The 19,510-nt window shown below is 39.1% G+C and overlaps 1 protein-coding gene across 1 annotated transcript in view; it reads right to left on the bottom strand.

Annotated features, from left to right (window-relative positions):
* FSIP1 (fibrous sheath interacting protein 1) overlaps positions 1-19,510 on the bottom strand; it is a gene marked incomplete at its 3' end in the record, with an annotated part of 208,983 nt that overhangs the window by 171,656 nt on the left and 17,817 nt on the right. Inside the window, exons 5-6 of the mRNA XM_080645541.1 lie at positions 15,372-15,465; positions 2,106-2,204 (exon numbers count right to left, since the gene is read on the bottom strand). Coding sequence (XP_080501667.1) covers positions 2,106-2,204; positions 15,372-15,465 — 193 coding nt within the window. The remainder of the gene's footprint in view (positions 1-2,105; positions 2,205-15,371; positions 15,466-19,510) is intronic.

Here is a 19,510-nt window from a genome sequence, read left to right as displayed (position 1 = left end):
AAAGTTCAAAATTTTTTCATAATTATAATTGTCAGTTATGCTAAAATTTTACCTTAAGCATATATAAGAAGTAAAACACACATTAGAAGAACTTCTAATTTCCAGATCCAGAAACCTAACATGTAGAGATTTATTATTAAAAAGATAAATGTGCTACATAATTTACAATGAAGTTCTCATAAAATTTCTGTTATTCATTATCATGTATCAAACTGCTTGCTGTTGATTCCTTTGGAATCATGAGGAATGTGAAAAGAACCATGATACATGTAAAGGAGAAAGTTCTGATGTTATGGGAATTTTAAAATATATTCTACTTTAGTCTTTATATGAAAGAGAACTTCCCCTAGATTCTTCGACTAGATTCTTTATTTATTTGCCATCACCCTCTCAGAACATCAACTTTTTGTTCAAACCTGTCTTTTAAGCAAGATCTGGGCATAAGAGTCCTGGGTGTTATCACAAACTCCTGGAGCCCATTCTACTTTGACAGTTTTCTCAACCATTAAATAGAGATTTAAGTCAGCCTCTGAGTTGTTCAGATCCTGTGTGCTCCAAACAAGGGTAAGAAAAATGCTTATGCACTCTTATTCCCTTTATTAAATACTAGAGGCCTGGTGCATGACATTCATGCACTCGGTGGGGGCGGGGGGAGTCCCTCAGCCTGGCCTGCACCCTTTTGCAATCCGGGAGCCCTTGGGCATCTGCCCCCTGGTGGTCAGTGCACGTCATAGCTACTGGTCGAACGGTCGAATGGTCAAATGGTTGAATGGTCACTTAGGCTTTTATTATATAGATCTTGCTTTCACTACAGTCATGTTTAAAGCATTTAAAACAAGATCTTGTGAACACCTTACTAATGCTTTAAAACTGCATTAGTTAAAGAAGGAGAGTATTCTTAAATGACAAGTGGAGTCCACCCTACAAAATAGAATAGATTGCCACATTCAAGTCCAAAAGGAAAAAACACCAGCCAGCAGCTCAATCCAGACAAGGTTTACTTAAAAGTTATCTTTGTTTTACAAGAAGGTTACCTCAAGGTTATAAGGATTAAGGGTATTTGTAGCTAATTATCCAAGATTGAATATAAATTTAATCATTAAACAATAAATTTTGACAACAATATCTGGAAAGAACCAGGAAAAGAATAATATCTTTGGTTTTAAATTCATTTCAAACAAAAATAAGTTTGAGTAAAACCAAGTTTTATTCAAGTTTAAGTTATGAGTTTCTAGACAAATAAATCTGTGCTTTATAATTGAGGTTTTATTTTCTAATCAATTAAATCATATTTTTAAATCAACTACCAATAGTTAAAATAGCAGTTACTGTTTTGGTGAATGGTCTCCTTAGATATAAAATATGTAACTTTTTTCCAAAATCCAAGTTGTAAACAGTCTTTTAAGTTGAAATATAAGGTTTATCATACAGTTGAAGTTTCCTATACTCTTTAATAATACAGCATTAAAATAACTCAAATTAAATGCATCCAGATCTACATTTTATTAGAGTTTCTTTAAAATATACTTTTAAAAAATTGTAGAAAACATTGGATTGTCTGATCAGAATTGTCTCACTAGATATGTCCCCTTCTACTCTCCATCCTGGTGGTGATCCTTGGCAGAAGCTGCCATATTCTATAGAGACCCAACCCATACTGGGTAGGAGGAGTTTGCTGGACCAGTGGTAAGCACTAACCCAAGTGGGATCAGTTGGTCTCTAAGATTTTGGAATAGAGTCTCCTTCTTAATGACTATCCACAGAATATGCTCGTGGGAATAAAAGAGAATGTCTACCACCAGGATTCTTCCCATACATTTTCTTTTTTGGTTTAGCTAGGTTTTCATTTCTTGCAGCCAGCTTTCCTTTAACTCTTTTTATATAAAATTTTAAACATCCTAAAGTGGAAAGAATTGCATAATGAATCTTCAACAACCAACTGATTAACAATGACCAATCTAGTTTTATCTAGAACCTCACCTACTTCCACCCACTTAGTGATTAAATCACATCAAATCATCTCATCTGTGGATACTTCTGTATACAGTTAGTACTTTCTTGTGACAATATGTAAAAAAAAAAAAATCACACAAATTCAAGCATACCTTGATTGGCATTCTGCATTTGGTTTTCATATTCTTCTGGAGGCACTTGAGTATGAAACACTGAGAAAACTGTGTCTTCATGCTTACAGCGAGAAGGATCTATTGATTTTTTTAAAATCATTTGTTTAATACACACAAAATAAATAAGGAATTGTGTACACAATTTTGATATCAAATCATGAGAAAAACTTGTATGGTGGAATTGAACAATTAAGTAAAGAGGTGGCCAATGGTGAGAGCCAGATTTCTCCCTGTTGGAGTGAAGGTTACAGAAGAGCAAGGGGAAAAGGCTAGAATGAGCCATTTGGTAATTAAATCGGAAACATCAGTATGGACTAATTTTTATCTTAATATAGATACAGATGGTTACACAGAAATATGTCTAGATAGGTTAGTATACAGATAAATATTTCCTTTCTTGGAGGGCCTAGAATTAACAACTCCCCAGCAGCAACAAGCACACCTAACATCCAAATCTTGGTTTCCAATATTTTTCAATCAGAGGAACCAGGGTTCCTTGGAAAAATAGCTAAATCTAGGACTCAGGTAGGATATACAGCAGATGAGTCTGGAGCATCTTCTAATGCCATAAAGTAAAAAAGTGCTCAACAACCACAACAAAACAAAACTCAAATGATGGGGATATGTCTAAGGGACATAGGAGTCGACTGAAAGAGCTCCCAATGGCCAAAGCTGGAAAAATTTTGAGCAACAAAATAATGTGCTATAGGATTATAACACAACGTATACAATAAATACCCATTAGTCTACCAGTGGTCGGCAAACTCATTAGTCAACAGAACCAAATATCAACAGTACAACGATTGAAATTTCTTTTGAGAGCCAAATTTTTTAAACTTAAACTTCTTCTAACACCACTTCTTCAGAATAGACTTGCCCAGGCCATGGTATTTTGTGGAAGAGCCACATTCAAGGGGCCAAAGAGCCGTATGTGGCTCGCGAGCCGCAGTTTGCCGACCACGGGTCTATACTGATATAAATAAGCATGGAGAATACACAAATCCCCCTTGCAGAATAATTCAAAATAATGTATATAAATACTCTGCCTTCAAGGAGGTAAAGCTCAACTCCCTATTTCTTAGGTATGATCTGTGCATACTTACTTCCTTCCAAAGAGGGCAGTATGGAAAGGGTGTAAAAATAGAGGAACTTTACTATGAAGAAATCTGACAAACACTTCCTCAGCCAGCTGACCAAAGTTAATATCAATGATGATAAATTATGTGGATAGGATGATGTGATGTAATGGAAAGGCACTTTCACTCTTTGGTCTTCCAAGAACATATGACCCTAGTCAAATCCTGAGAAAAACATGACAAATCCCAATTGCTGGAAATCTACAAAATACCTGGCCAGTCCTCCTCAAAACTACCAAGGTCATAAAAAACAAGGAAAGCCTGAGAAAGCACATAGCAAGAGAAGCCTAAGGAGACATGAGGAGTAAATGAAATATGGCATCCTGGATGAGATCATAGAACAGGAAAAAGACATTAGGTAAAAACTAAATGTCTGAATCAAGTATAGACTTAAGTTAATAATATGTCAATACTGGTTCATTAATTGTAACTAATGTACCATACTAATGTTAGTAATGGGGAAAATTAGTTGCAGTTTTATGTAAAATATATGTACTATCTTCATAACTTTTCTGTAAATCTAAAATTATGCTTAAAAAGTTAACAAAACTTCTAGATTAAATAAAAGAAAAACATGAATAAAATTAGAAATAATAAATGGGACATATAAACAATAAGAATTATTGTTTTAAAATGCTATGGTATACAAAATTTTATGTTACTAAAAATTAAAATCTCGGTGAAATGGATACTTTAAAATCTCAGTGACATGGCTGTATTGCCAAAATTGACTCCAGAAGACTAGTAAACTAATAGTAAATATGAAAGAAGCTGAAAAAAGATCAGAGAAGTGCCTCCAAGGAATGATTTGAACCAGATGGTTTTTCCAGTGAAATTTTTCAAATTTTTAGGAAACAGATAATCCCCATGTTATATAAACTATTTTAAAGGATAGAAAATGAACAGCCTTTTTCATTTTATGAAGTTAACATAGCCTCACAAATCATACACATATTCATTTGCCCCAATCCCACCCCTACCCCCAACACCACAATATATGTTCATGGTGGACACAGTCAACCTTTCTCTCTCTCTCTTCTCTCTCTCTCTCTCTCAATCTCTCTCTCTCTCTCTCTCTCTCTCTCTCTCTCTCTCTCTCTCTCACACACACACACACACACACATACACAGCTTATCTCACTTATAAATGCAGATGCAAAAATTCTGAATAAATCAGCCATTCAAATTTGGTACTGAATTAAAAGAAAAATCCTCCATAAGGAAGAAATATTGACCCAAGAATAAAAGATTCATTAAGTATTTAAATCTATTAATTTTAAAACATTAAATAAGTTTGTCAAGTAAGAAAAACTTTAGTATAATATAAATAGGTATTGAAATGCATTCAATAAATTTCAGTACTGAATTCTTTTAAAGTTCTCAGAATATGAATAATTATTGAAAAGAGCACTAATAACCCCAATAAAAGCGAACACCAGAGAAGAGAGAATTAGGAAAGAGAAAAAAGAGCAAAAATGATATCGAGAAAAGAAAAAAAGGTAAGAGGCAAAATAACAACAGACCCCACAGTAATAATACAAAGGATTGTAAAAAAAATACTATGAACAACTCTATTCCAACAAAATGAACAACCTAGACAAAATGAACATATTCCTAGAAAAATACAATCTTCCAAAACTCAATCAGTAAGAATCAAAAAATCTGAATAGGCCTATAATTATGGAGGAAATTGAAGCAATAATCAAAAAACTTCCAGTAAACAAAAGCCCTGATCTGGACGGCTTCACAGGGGAGTTTTACCAAACATTCAAAGAAGACCTAAAACCTACCTTTCTCAGACTATTCCAAAAAATTCAAGAGGAAGGCATACTTCCAAGCTCTTTCTATGAAGCCAGCATTACCCTAATCCTAAAACCAGATAAAGACACTGCAAAGAAAGAGTTATAGGCCAATATCTCTGATGAACATAGATGCTAAAATCCTCAACAAAATTCTAGCAAATCAGATCCAGCATTACATTAGAAAGATGAGACACCATGACCACGTGGGATTTATTCCAGGAATGCAAGGCTGGTACCATATCCGCAAATCAATAAATGTTATACATCACTTAAATTGAGAGACAAAAATCACATAATCATATCAATTGATGCAGAAAAAAGGATTCAACAAAAATTCAACACTCTTTCTTGATAAAAACTCTCAGCAAGTTGGGAATAGAGGGATCATACCTCAACATAATAAAAGCCTTATATGACAAACCTACAGCCAACAACATACTCAGTAGACAAAAACAAAAACCATTTCCCCTAAGAACAAAAACAAGACAGGGATGCCCACTTTCACCACTCCTGTTTGATATAGTACTGGAAGTAGTAGCCATAGTGATCAGACAAGAAACAGAAATAAAAGGTATCCAAATTAGAAAAGAAGTAAAACTGCCATTATTCACAGATGACATGATATTGTACATAGAAAACCCTAAAGACTCCACCAAAAAACTACTAGACTTAATAAATGAATTTGGCAATGTAGCAGAATACAAAATTAACACCCAGAAATCTATGGCTTTTTATAAACCAACTAGTGGCCCAGTTCACGAAATTCATGCACAGGGGGGTGGTTCCCTCAGCCCAGTCTGCACCCTCTCCAATCAGGGACCCCTTGGAGAGAAAGAGAGAGGCAAGTGCTGATCAACAGCTGCCACAGAGGCTACGGATCAGACCCTGCTTCTCTCTCCCAGCCTCTCTCTGGACCTGATCCGCAGCCCCCTCGGCAGTCAGTGCTGGGTCTCAGCGCCTGCAGTGGCAGCAGTCAGTGCTGGGTCGCCACGGCAACACAGCCATGACTGCAGGACTGACTTCCCGTTGGTTGAGCCTTCGGTCGTTTTGAATGTTACGGACCCTGGCTCTTTATATATATAGATAATGAACTCACAGAAAGAGAAACTAAAAAAAAACAAAAAAAAAACCATTTACCACTGTATCAAAACAATTAAGATAACTAGGAATAAACTTAACTAAGGAGGTAAAAGACCTGTACTTGGAAAACTATAGGACGTTGAAAAAAGAGATAGAGGAAGACATAAACAGATGGAAGAATATACCGTGTTCATGGATAGGTAGAATCAACATCATTAAAATTCCATACTACCTAAAGCCATCTATAGATTCAATGCACTCCCCATTAAAATACCAGCAGCATATTTCACAGACCTAGAACGAATTCTCCAAAAATTCATCTGGAATTAAAAAAAGACCCCAAACAGCTGCAGCAATCCTGAGAAAGAAGAACAAAGTAGGAGGGATCTCAATACCAGATATCAAGCTGTATTACAAAGCCACTGTTCTCAAAACTGCCTGGTACTGGCACAAGAACAGACATATAGATCAATGGAACAAAACAGAGAACCCAGAAATTGACCCAAACCACTATGCTTAATTAATATTTGACAAAGGAGGCAAGAACATACAATGGAGTCAAGACAGTCTCTTCAATAAATGGTGTTGGGAATATTGGACAGATACATATCATAAAATGAAACTAGACCACCAACTTACACAATACACAAAAATAAACTCAAAATGGATAAAAGGACTTAAATGTAAGACGGGAAACTATAAAAAAACTAGAGGAATCCACAGGCAGCAAAATCTCAGACATATGCCGATGCAATTTCTTCACCGATACAGCTCCTAGGGCAATGGAAACTAAAGAGAAAATAAACAAATGGGACTACATCAAAATAAAATGCTTTTTCACAGCAAAAGAAACCATCAACAAAACAACAAGAAAGCACACTGCATGGGAGAACATATTTGCCAATGTTATCTACGATAAGGGTTTAATCTCCAAAATTTATAGGGAACTCATACAACTTAACAAAAGGAAGATAAACAACCCAATCAAAAAATGGGCAATGAACCTAAATAGATACTTTTCAAAAGAGGACATAAGGAAGGCCAAGAGACATATGAAAACACTAGAGGACCGATGCATGAACATTCGTGCAAGTATAGGCCTTCCTTACCCTGGCTTCCAGCACTGCCTTCACTCCGCCCAGAGCGGCCTTCCGCCTCTCACCTTGTTGCATCAATTTGCATATTCCCTCCTTATTGGCTGTGGGCTCCGCCATCTTTGTTGTGGAGTTACGGTTAATTTGCATATTCCGTCTTTATCAGATAGGATACTAAAAGTGACTAATCATCCAAGAAATGCAAATCAAAACAACAATGCAGTACCATCAGACTAGCTATCATCAATAAATCAACAAAGGACAAGTGCTGGCAAGGATGTAGAGAAAAAGGAACCCTCTTGTACTGCTGGTGGGAATGCAGCCTGGTGCAGCCACTGTGGAGAACAGTATGGAGTTTCCTCAAAAAACTGAAAATGGAACTCCCATTTGACCCAGTGATCCCACTTGTAGGAATATATCCCAAGAAAACAGAAACACCAATCAGAAAGGATATATGCACCCCTATGTTCATAGCGGCACAATTTACCATAGCTAAGATTTGGAAACAGCCTAAATGCCCATCAGCAGATGAGTGGATTAGAAAACTGTGGTACATCTACACAATGGATACTATGCTGTGGTAAAAAAAGAAGGAATTCTTACCATTTGCAACAGTATGGATGGAACTGGAGAGCATTATGCTAAGCGAAATAAGCCAGTCAGAGAAAAATAAATATCACATGATCTCATTCAGTTATGGAATATAGTGAACAACATAAACTGATGAACAAAAATAGATCCAGAGACAGAGAAGCATCAATCAGACAGTCAAACCTCAGAGGGAAGGTAGGGAAGGTGAGGGTAAGGGAGAGAGATCAACCAAAGGACTTGTGTGCATGCATATAAACCTAACTAACGGACACAGACACCAGGGGGGTGAGGGCATGAACGGGTGTGGGGCGGGGGGGCAGAGGGGGAATAAGGACACATATGTAATAATACCTTAATCAATAAAGAAAAAAATTTTTTAAATCAAGAAAATAAAATAAAACAACAACAAAAAAATGTCCATACTACCCAAAGCAATCTATAGATTCAATACAATCCCCATTAAAATACCAACATCACATTTCATACACCTACAATGAACTCTCCAAAAATTCATATGGAATACAAAAAAAAAGGCTCCGAATAGCCGCAGCAATCCTGAAAAGCTGTAGGGATCACAATACCAGATTTCAAGCTATGTTACAAAGCCACTGTTCTCAAAACTGCCTGGTACTGGCACAAGAACAGACATATAGATCAACGGTACAAAACAGAGAATCCAGAACTTGACCCAAGCCATTATGCTTAATTAATATTTGACTAAGGGGGCCAGAACATACAATGGAGTCAAGACAGTCTCTTCAATAAATGGTGTCGGGAATATTGGACAGATACATACCATAAAATGAAACTAGACCACCAACTTACACCATACACAAAAATAAACTCAAAATGGATAAAGGACTTAAACGTAAGACGGGAAACCATAAAATCTTAGAAGAAGCTATAGGCAGCAAAATAGCAGACATTTGTCGTAGCAATATCTTTACCGATACAGCTCCAAGGGCAATGGAAACTAAGGAGAAAATAAACAAATGAGACTACATCAAAATAAAAAGCTTCTGCACAGCAAAAGAAACCATCAACAAAACAACAAGAAAGCTCACTGCACGGGAGAACATATTTGCCAATGTTATCTACGATAAGGGTTTAATCTCCAAAATTTATAGGGAACTCATACAACTTAACAAAAGGAAGATAAACAACCCAATCAAAAAATGGGCAACGGACCTAAATAGACATTTTCCAAAAGAGGACATACAGAAGGCCAAGAGACACATGAAAACATGCTCAAAGTCACTAATCACCCAAGAGATGCAAATCAAAACAACAATGAAGTATCATCTCACACCTGTCAGAATGGCTACCATCAACAAATCAACAAATGACAAGTGCTGGTGAGGATGCGGAGGAAAAGGAACACTCTTGCACTACTGGTGAGAATGCAGACTGGTGCAGCCACTGTGGAAAATGGTATGGTGTTTCCTCAAAAAATTAAAAATGGAACTTCCATTTGACCCAGTAATCCCACTTGTAGGAATATATCCCAAGAAAACAGAAACACCAATCAGAAAGGATATATGCACCCCTATGTTCATAGCGGCACAATTTACCATAGCTAAGATTTGGAAACAGCCTAAATGCCCATCAGCAGATGAGTGGATTAGAAAACTGTGGTACAACTACCCAGTGGAATACTATGCTGCTGTAAAAAGAAAAAGGAATTCTTACCATTTGCAATAGCATGGATAGAATTGGAGAACATTATGCTAAGTGAAATAAGCCATTCGGAGAAAGATAAATATCACATGATCTCACTCATTTGTGGAATATAATGAACAACATAAACTGATTAATAAAAATAGATCCAGAGACAGAGAAGCATCTAACAGACCTTCAAAACCTCAGAGGGAAGGTAGGGGAGGGTGGGGGCAGGGGGTAAGAGATCAACCATAGGACTTGTATGCATGCATATAAGCATAACCAATGGACACAGACAGTAGGGGCCTGAGGGCATGTGCTGGGTGGATGGGAGTGGCCAGGGAGAGGTCAATGGGGGGAAAAGGAGACATATGTAATACTTTAAACAATAAAGAATTCAAGTTAAAAATATTGGAAGTATGTCACTAGATTAAGAATTTAGGAAGACCACTGATAAAGTATAGGAGAAAATACATAACACTGAGAAATTAAGAAGCTGGAAGTTGACCAGGTAGCACCAGTAAGTGTTATTTTGAGAAGTCTGACCTTTAAGGAGAGGAAGAAAATTGAGTGGTATCTGTTTGGAAGTAGGATGAAGAACGGAGGGGGGGAGTTTCATATGTATGTTTGGTTGATTTGATGGCTCTTCGATTCTGTTTTTAGGATCAGAAGATTTAAGCATGGTAAACTGAAGGGAAGGAGCCAGAAAGGAGAGAGGGTGAAGCTCCAGGTGAGAGACTGAGTGATTCATGGATCAGGAGTCAAGGACAGGGTGAAAAGAATGATATGTTATTGACTTTGACCTTCTAGAAGAGCATCTAAGGGAGGTGGAGGAGCACAATCAGAGTGCAGTTTAGGGACAAAAAGAAAGAATATGGAAAGGATTCCCACCTACTTGATCCATTTTCTCTGGACAGTAAGACTTCCAGAGTGAAGAGCTTGCAGAAGAGAATAGGAGGTTAAATGCATAGGAATAGCTACTTTGGAGACTGCAAAAGAAATTGTTAGGCAAGACTGAGAATCCAACTGAGGTTAAAAACCAAACTTTCTTAGCTGTACTAGCACAGTTATATCATTTTTTCCCTCAGTCCTCTGCAAATCAGAGCAGAAAGAGACTACCAGATTTTCTTGGAATATTTAATCTTAACATCACAAAGCAGCAGGAGTATCATATACCTGAATTTCACAGAAAAGCACTTCAAAAGAGGTATTAACAGATTTTGAGAGGCAGGATTAATTAATATGTTGGTGTTGTGTCTTTACACACTTATAAATTTGGAAACACAAGAGGCCACAAAGGCAAAAAAAGTATAACCTCTATGAAAAACACCAATAACAAACATCCTATCACTGGATGTATCTGTCTCAGAGTATTGAATTCTATCTCTGTCCATGAGATAAATGCTAAAAACAAAGGGAAACTCATTAAAAGTTTTGATTTTCACAACATTCTCTAGAAAAACTTAAAAGCGATCCCTCAAAAATGGGGTGGGATAGACTTTTAAAATATTACCAAAATCTCTAGCAAGTGCTAATATTGTCTACTTCAAAATCTCAGTAAACTTGAGGTTATTAACTCTGGGTTATAAAGTCAAAATATGGTAAAAAAAAATTTTTTTTTTAATTTGGCTTTTATCTTTTTCTTGGAGTCAGTCCTCATTTGTGTTCAGTGCCTATAAATAAAATTAAATAACTCAACAGAAAATACAAATATAATTTTCTTTTTTTTCTTTTCTTTGCTATTGGCTACTTGTGATGTGAGAAGGGAACTAGCATGTATGTTGTGCTAGTCCAAAGTCTGTCAAGTTACTCTTAAATAAAAAGTTAAGGAATGACTGAAAGAGAGAAAGAAGAATACTCATCCTAAGAATTTCTCACTTTTTTAAAGGGAAAAAATAAGAATAAAAGTAGAAAGTAGATTTGGGTATGTTAATACATGTGTGTTTAAAGTTAAGTCCAAAAACGTCTGGCTCTAACATCTACAAGTGACTTTTTAAAAGTAGAATGCATTTTAACTAGATGCTGCCATCTACTGGACAATATATAAGAACTCTGCGCTTGCCTGATTTTAAAAAAAGCATTCATGGAGAGACACAGGGCAAAAGATTTCTGTTTTTCTGTTTGTATCATAAGCCTGAAGAAACAGTAATACAATAAAGTTGTCTCTTCATTTTGGTGATCTGGTCAAGTGTGAGCTAATCAAGATGGATGGTAACATTTGTTTTACCTCACTGTCTTTTATTCCCATTTCTTGTACATCAACCCTACTTATGTATCTTATCTGCTTCACCAATACATAATAATCAATTTTATAAGCCTTATAAATAATAAATACATATAATTTAAATGAAATAAAGGTAAACATAAATAAATCTCATAAATCTTATCTGCTTTGCCAATATGTAATAACTAAGAATTCAAAATCTAAAATTTGAAACTCTAATCCAGCTTTCAGCTCATTAAGTTCACCTAATTTCCATGTTAGAACATTAGTACTAATCTAACATGAGTGTAACTGTCTATAGGGCTTATAACAGTCATGTGACTCCAGAGATAACAACTGTGAGCTCTTCAGGTTTAAGGCAAATATACATGTCATTATCTTTATAAATTAATGTATTTGATATTCTGATTTAATTTTGAAGAAAGGGCAAAAGTTTTGTCCTCCCAGGCCAAAAATTCACTTAGTAGTGAACTCTGACTGAAAAGGTTAAAGTCAAAAAGCCACCATTGATCCTTTCATCTATTGCCTCATCCATTAGCTCTACTTTCTAAAATATTGGGTTTCCCCAAAAAAAGTATAAACACTTTGAATAATTATTCATCCCAATGTGTTAAATCTAAAAAGAAAGAAATATCAATTGAGCTATCAGTTGTTAAAAGTGTGCATACATTGCCAGAACCGGTTTGGCTCAGTGGATAGAGCGTCGGCCTGCGGACTGAGGGGTCCCAGGTTCGATTCCGGTCAAGGGCATGTAACTTGGTTGTGGGCACATCCCCGGTGGGAGGTGTGCAGGAGGCAGCTGATCGATGTTTCTCTCTCATTGATGTTTCTGACTATCTATCCCTCTTCCTTCCTCTCTGTAAAAAATCAATAAAATATATTTTTTTAAAAAGTGTGCATACATTTTTGGGGGGACATATGCTGAGATGCTATAGCATCCAGAACCTCATTCCTGACACTGACCATGTTTTTTATTTGGAACTAGAGGCTCAGTGCGCACGAAATTGTGCAGGAGTAGCTAGCTTCGGCTCGCCTCAGCTGGCCAACCCGCCCATCACCGCTCGTTGCTCATGCTCCACCCTCTGCCGCTCCTAACTCTCTGCTGCTGGTAGCCCTCCACAGCTCATAGCTCTCCGCCCCACCCCGCCCGCCGCGAGAGCCACTGCTTGTTTGGCTGTGATGGCGTTATGGCGTCACGACCACAGGCTTTTTATTAATATAGACAGGGGTGGAGAATCAGTTCTATGAAGGTGAATTACAGACAGACATGAAAGAAAATATAAGAAGTTTAACTTTTCGAGACAGATTATCTTCATACAATAGTCTTTAGCCATTTAAGTTAGTAAAAAAGTATTTTTACAAGTGCTTTGCCGTCTTCTTAAATAATGTAGTCATTGCTAAACAGCTCTCAGAGAGAGAAAAACATGTTATTAAAAAAAAACTTTTTGAAAAAGACAATATACCTGCTCTAATAAAATGCATTACAAAGCTATACTAATAAAAACAGTGAAATACTAATATCAGTGCAGACAGAAATATTAAGACAGACTGAGAAGAATACATCACTTCTGGGGTATTCTTGCCAAAAATGCATAACCTCCATCGAATCAAGAGAAAATAAACTGAAGTTGGAGGATATTTTATGATCTAACTGACCAATACTCTCCAAACATGTCAAGATCATAAAGACAAGGAAAGACTGAGGAACTGTCACCGACTGCAGAAGACTAGGGGGACAGGACACTAAATGCAATATGGGATCCTAGATTGGATACTAGAAAGTAAAGAGGACATTCGTGGGGAAACTGATGGATTTTAAGGTCTTTAGTGTAAGTAATAGTATTATACCAACGTTAATTTCTTAGTTTTGATCATTGTACTATGGTTATACAAGATGTTAACATTAGGGAATGAGGAGTATACTGGAACACTATATATTATTTTTGTAACTTTTATGTAATTTTAAAATTATTTCAAAATAAAAAGTGTGGGGTGTTTGTTTTTTCAACAAAACAGAGGCATAAAACAATGACCATTTTATTATGCTCGTGATTCTGTGGGTCAGTAATTTGAGGGACACCACAGGAACCATTGTCTCTGTTCCATCATGAATGGGGCCTCGGCTGGGTTGGCTGCATTCTACTGGAGATGTCTGGAGCAGTTCAACTGGGGTCATAGGTCTACCCTTGGCTATTCTGTAAATGGTATTTGCTAGAGAGGAAATGTCCAAAATTGTTCCTTCATTCAGATATCTTGTGCCTGCACTAAGATAGCTGGAATAGTCAGTGTATTAGTTTCCTAGGGCTGCTGTAACAAATTACTATGGGCTGGGTGGCTGAAAACAACAGGAATTTATTCTCTCATAGTTCTGGAAGCTAGACATCTTAAATCAAAGTATTGCCAGGGCCATGCTCCCACTGAAGTCTCTGGAAAAGAATCCTTCCTTGCCTCTTCCTAGCTTCTGGTGGCTCCAGAATCCTGGTGTTCCTTGGTTATTCCAATCTCTTATCTTCACATGGCTTTCTTCCCTATGTCATTGTTTTTCTGTCTCTATTAATCTTCTCTTTTTATAAGGACACCAATTATTGGATTTAGGGCCCAGTCTAGTTTAGTATAACCTCAACTTAACTAATTACATATGCAGAGATCCTATTTCCAAACAAGGTCACATTCTGAGGTTCCATGGGGACATGAATTTTGGAGGGACTACTAAGCTCACTATAGGCGGAATTGGTCAGCATCATTCTCTCTGCATGGAGATAGACCCAAGCAACTTCTGAGCTCTCAATGCTGGGGCTGGGAAGGAACAGACCTGAAGGAATTTCATCCACATCAAAGTTCATGCTAAAGAGTTGCAGGTTCTTGGGATTCTAAAGTGTTAGACATTCCTTTTGTAAAAAACAAATGGATTCCAGGATTATCAGAGAAATCAGAGGTCCCTGCTTAGAGCCAGTCTAATGTCCAAGCAATACTAGATGACCACTTATATGATATAGGTTAAAGGATTTCAAGAGTGTCCTGCCAAAAAATACCAACAGCTTCCCAAATCCCTAAAATTTTCACCGCTATATACCAGGTAAGTTAAGTTAAATAGATTACATGACTCCATACTAGTTCTATATAAAAAGAAAAATAAGAAGGAGGAGAAGAAAAAGGAAGATGAAGAGGAAAGAGATCCCAAATATACATACACACCAGGGGGGGAAATAGAAACGTGTGCAAAATTAACTGGCTGGTCTCAAAAGAGCAGGATTGTTAGAGAATAAGAAATAGGACAAATCAGTAATGGATTTTTATGAAAGGGGTTGCAGAGCCCTGAGTGAGATACCTTGTGGGAGGATCCTAGGCCATTAGGGAACTGTCTGCATAAACTGGGTGTCTAGAGGCATCGAAGACATACTGGAAGTAAAGGCAAACACATACTTTGTCTTTTTCCCAGTTTTTCACTGCCTTGTTCCCTACCCTTGAGCAGATAGAAGCTCTTAAAAACTCTGAAACATACCGAAGCTTAAGGTAGTTCCATATAATCCTACCTAATGTGATAATTTCCTCTAATGAAGAATTAAACTCATGAAGAAAAAGAAAAAATAATTGAATTGGGAATTTTACCTTAATCCAAATATTCTGAGATAAAAATAAAATGAATTAATTTTACTCACCAACAGTATGTTCTGATGCAGCAGTCAAAGCTAGAAACTTTTTTGTATTTTCCATTTCTTCATTACTTGGCAAAGCTTCCCTATGTTTTGCAGACTAATGAAAGAGAAATTAAAGTTTAATTATGAGAAAAGAAAGCAACATCAGCCCTTGCTGATTGCTCAGTGGTTAGATCCTCGGCCCAAGGACTGAAGGGTTGCAAGTTTGATTCTGGTCAAGGGCACGTACCTTGGTTGCAGGCTTAATCCCACGTGCAGGAGGCAACCAATCACTATATCTCTCTCACATCGATGTTTCTCTCTCTCTCTCTCTCTCCCCCCCCTTCCACTCTCTCTAAAAAATCAATGTAAAAAATATCCTTGGGTGAGGATTAACAAAAAAAAAGAAAGCAACATTGATATTTTGTTAAATTTCAACTTGGTTTCCAATCTTGTACATACAAACAAGAAAATTTAGGTCATTTTTATTCCTTTAATTAGGAAATCTATTGTTTCCTGTCCCCACAAAATTCTGTCAAGTATTCCCAAATTGAGTCAGATATAATGTCCAACATTATATCATAAATAGGGGCCCAGTGCATGGATTCATGCACTGGTGGGGTCCCTCAGCCTGGCCTGCAGGGATCGGGCAGAAACTGGCTCTCTGACATCCCCCAAGGGGTCCCGGATTGCGAGAGGGCACAGGCCAGGCCAAGGGACCCCACCAGTCACAATCAGGGCCAAGGAGGGACCACAGAAGGGCTCTAGGGAGCGTCTGGCCCTTATCACCCAGTCCCGATCAGGGCCAACTGGGGCTGGCTGGGGAGGGACCGTGGGAGGTTGGCCGGTGGGGAGGGACTGCAAGAGGGCTCAAGGGCATGTCTGCCATCTCACTCAGTCCCGATCCCGGATCCCAGCAGCAAGCTAATCTACCAGTCAGAGCATCTGCCTCCTGGTGGTCAGTGCATGTCATAGCACTGGTCGAATGGTCAAACAATCAGACACTTAGCATATTAGGCTTTTATTATATAGGATTACTTTACTTAAAGTTACTTAAGTTTCTGTTTAATATTTCTTTAACTAATGAGTAACCTACAAGTACATTATCAAATTACAATTTCAGGACATTTCAAGATTACTACTGTATTTCATTATGTTTCCAGTTATAATTCTTGTTTCCAAGCAAGTAAAAAATCTGCTTTGAAATTCAACAGGAATAAGTGATGGGCAAATTTTTTTCTGTTAAAATTTACACAAATTATTTCTTTAGTTTAAAGCACTGCATTTTGTGGGTTCCTTTCTTTCCATCCCAGTGGTCTTCCTGAGAACTTACAAAAATACTAGAGGCCAGGTGCACAAAATTCGTGCATGGGGGGGGGGGTCCCTCAGCCCAGCCTGCACCCTCTCCAATCTGGGACCCCTCGAGGGATGTCCAACTGCCCGTTTAGGCCTGATCCCAGTAGGATCAGGCCTAAACGGGCAGTCAGAGATTCCTCTCACAATCCAGGACTGCTGGCTCCCAACTGCTCGCCTGCCTTCCTTCCTGATTGCCCCTAACTGCTTCTGCCTGCCAGCCTGATCACCCCCTAACCATCCCCTGCCAGACTGATTGATGCCTAACTGCTCCCCTGCCAGCCTGTTTGCCCCTAACTGCCCTCCCCTGCAGGCATGGTCACCCCTAACTGCTCTCCCCTGCAGGCCTAGTCACCCCTAACTGCCCTTCCCTGCAGGCCCAGTCGCCCACAACTTCCCTCCTCTGCTGGCCTGGACACCCCTAACTGCCCTCCCCTGAAGGCTTGATCGCCCCCAACTGCCCTCCCTTGCAGGCCCGGTCCCTCCCTGTGCTGCGCCAGCACAGCCAAGGGTTTGGCAAGCCTGAGGGAGGGCCAGCGAAGGATGAAGAAAAGACAGACAAAGAGAATAAGCTGGGTCTAGGTGGATCTTCTGTGCCTGGCTGAGACCACAGAACAGATCCAGACTGCAAGCTGATGCTTTATTTTATAGTCAGAGGTACACAAGGTAATTTACAATGTTCCTGTAAGTTTCACTTGTTTTGGCAGCACTTGCTGCACCTCCCACAGCCCATTAGCTACCCAGGAAAGATCTAGGGAGCAGTCACAAGATCAAGCTTAATTATGCTAAGAGGGCTGTGCCCTCTAAGCTGGGACTTGTTTGCAGCTTTGCCAGCAGGTCAGTCTGAGGCTTAACCCTAGAACCGCTCCCTTCACCTCCCAACTGCCCTCCCCTGCAGGCCTGATTGCCCACAACTGCCCTCCCTTGCAGGCCTGGTCCCTCCCAACTGCCCTCCCCTGCTGGCCTGATCGCCCACAACTGCCCTCCCCTGCTGACCATCTTGTGGTGGCCATTTTGTGTCCACATGGGGGCAGCCATCTTTGACCACATGGGGGCAGCCATCTTGTGTGTTGGAGTGACAGTCAATTTGCATATTACTCTTTTATTAGATAGGACTAGTGGCCCGGTGCACGAAATTCATGCACGGGGTGGGGGGGGGGTCTCTCAGCCCAGTCTGCATCCTCTCCAATCCGAGACCCCTGTGGGATTGGGCCTAAACTGGCAGTCAGACAACCCCCTCACAATCCGGGACTGCTGGCTCCTAACCGCTCACCTGCCTGCCTGCTTGATCACCCCTAACCACTCTGCCTGCTGGCCTGATTGCCCCCAACTGGTCCCCTCTGCTGGCCTTCTCACCCCCAACTGCCCACCCACCCCGCCAGCCTGATCACCCCTAACTGCCTCTGCCTCGGCCCCACCACCATGGCTTTGTCTGGAAGGACTTCTGAAAGGTCTCATGGTCTAATTAGCATATTACCCTTTTATTAATATAGATAGAATATGACATACTGCCATAACTATATGTAGCAGTATTACTCTACGAGAATACATACTTCATGTGATAGGAAGACATCTAATACATTACACTGTATATGTTGTAAGTAGTAGGAAATTCTGTATTCATAGCAATAATATACACCCTGTGACTTCCCTTCCTGATTTGGGAATGGTTCCCTAGTTCTTTGAACGTTTCCTGGCCCCTAATGTATTTTTTTTTTTTTTTTGTCATTCAGTGTAACTTTATTTACTGTTTATTGCACATGAGTTGAGGTCTTTAATTTCTAACCACCAAAGATTCAAAGGACTATTTTTTCCATGAAGTTTAACATTAATATCAGTGAATTCATGTATTCATGTGTTTTTATTGTAAACATCTGAATTATTCACATTATCATAGATCCTGAACTCATAAGCATGGACCATGCACAGGCTGGCAGCAAGCCAGGAAGCCACTCTGCAAGCAAACAGATACTCTGCATAAGGAGAAAAGTCATAGCACAACATTTAATGTCCAACCTGAGTCACCTCAGAATGTTATATATATTGACTTCTTAATTCATATAGTATCGGGAACTCAACTGCTTGGTTGGTGACGGGGTTGACCTGGTTTCAGGAGGATTATTCCTGAAATAATTAAGGAAAGGGGGTTCAATCTTTTCTTGGTTGCTTGCTCCTTCCCAGCACCTTCATCTTTCTTCTCATCCTCAGCTTCTTGGGCATCTTCTCCTTCACCTTCACCTCCTTCCTCTTTCTCCTTTGCATCCTCAAATTCTTCCTTGGCACCTTCTTCCTCTTCCTCTCCTTCCTCTTCCTCAGCAACTTCCTTCTCCTTCTCCTCCTCTTCAGCTTCTCCTTCAGAGGGGGGTTCATCCTTAGCTTCCTCGGCTTTTGCAGCCTCAATGTTCTCCTCCACCTCCATCTGCTCCTCCTGGACGTGGCTGGTGTATTAAGAAGGGAAGGAGAAGGCGGACATCAAGTAGGAGCTGGTCTGTAAACCACCGTAGGCAGATCGACCAAAGACCTGGGAACTATCAGAGTAGCCGCTGGCTATGCTTCCCACGCTGGTGAAACTGAGCTGGGTCTCCTCACCTTCCAAGAGTTTCCTGTAAGCTGCACTGTCAATGTCCAAAGCTACATTGAGGAGGTCCTGGTATTCTTTTAAATATTATGCCATTTCACTCTTTGTAGTTCTCAACTCATTTTCTAATTTGTTGATTGTGTCCTGCATAGCACCAACATCGGAGTTCTGCTTATCCTCCAGCTCTCGCAGCTGCTTTCCCAGAGCTTAGTTCATGCCCCGGCTTGCTTTG

Source organism: Plecotus auritus (genome assembly GCF_963455305.1).
Source record: "Plecotus auritus genome assembly, chromosome: 1".
In the NCBI taxonomy this organism is placed as follows: domain Eukaryota; kingdom Metazoa; phylum Chordata; class Mammalia; order Chiroptera; family Vespertilionidae; genus Plecotus; species Plecotus auritus.
Note: the sequence above shows the minus strand (reverse complement) of the source record. Positions and strands in the feature narration are given on the sequence as shown.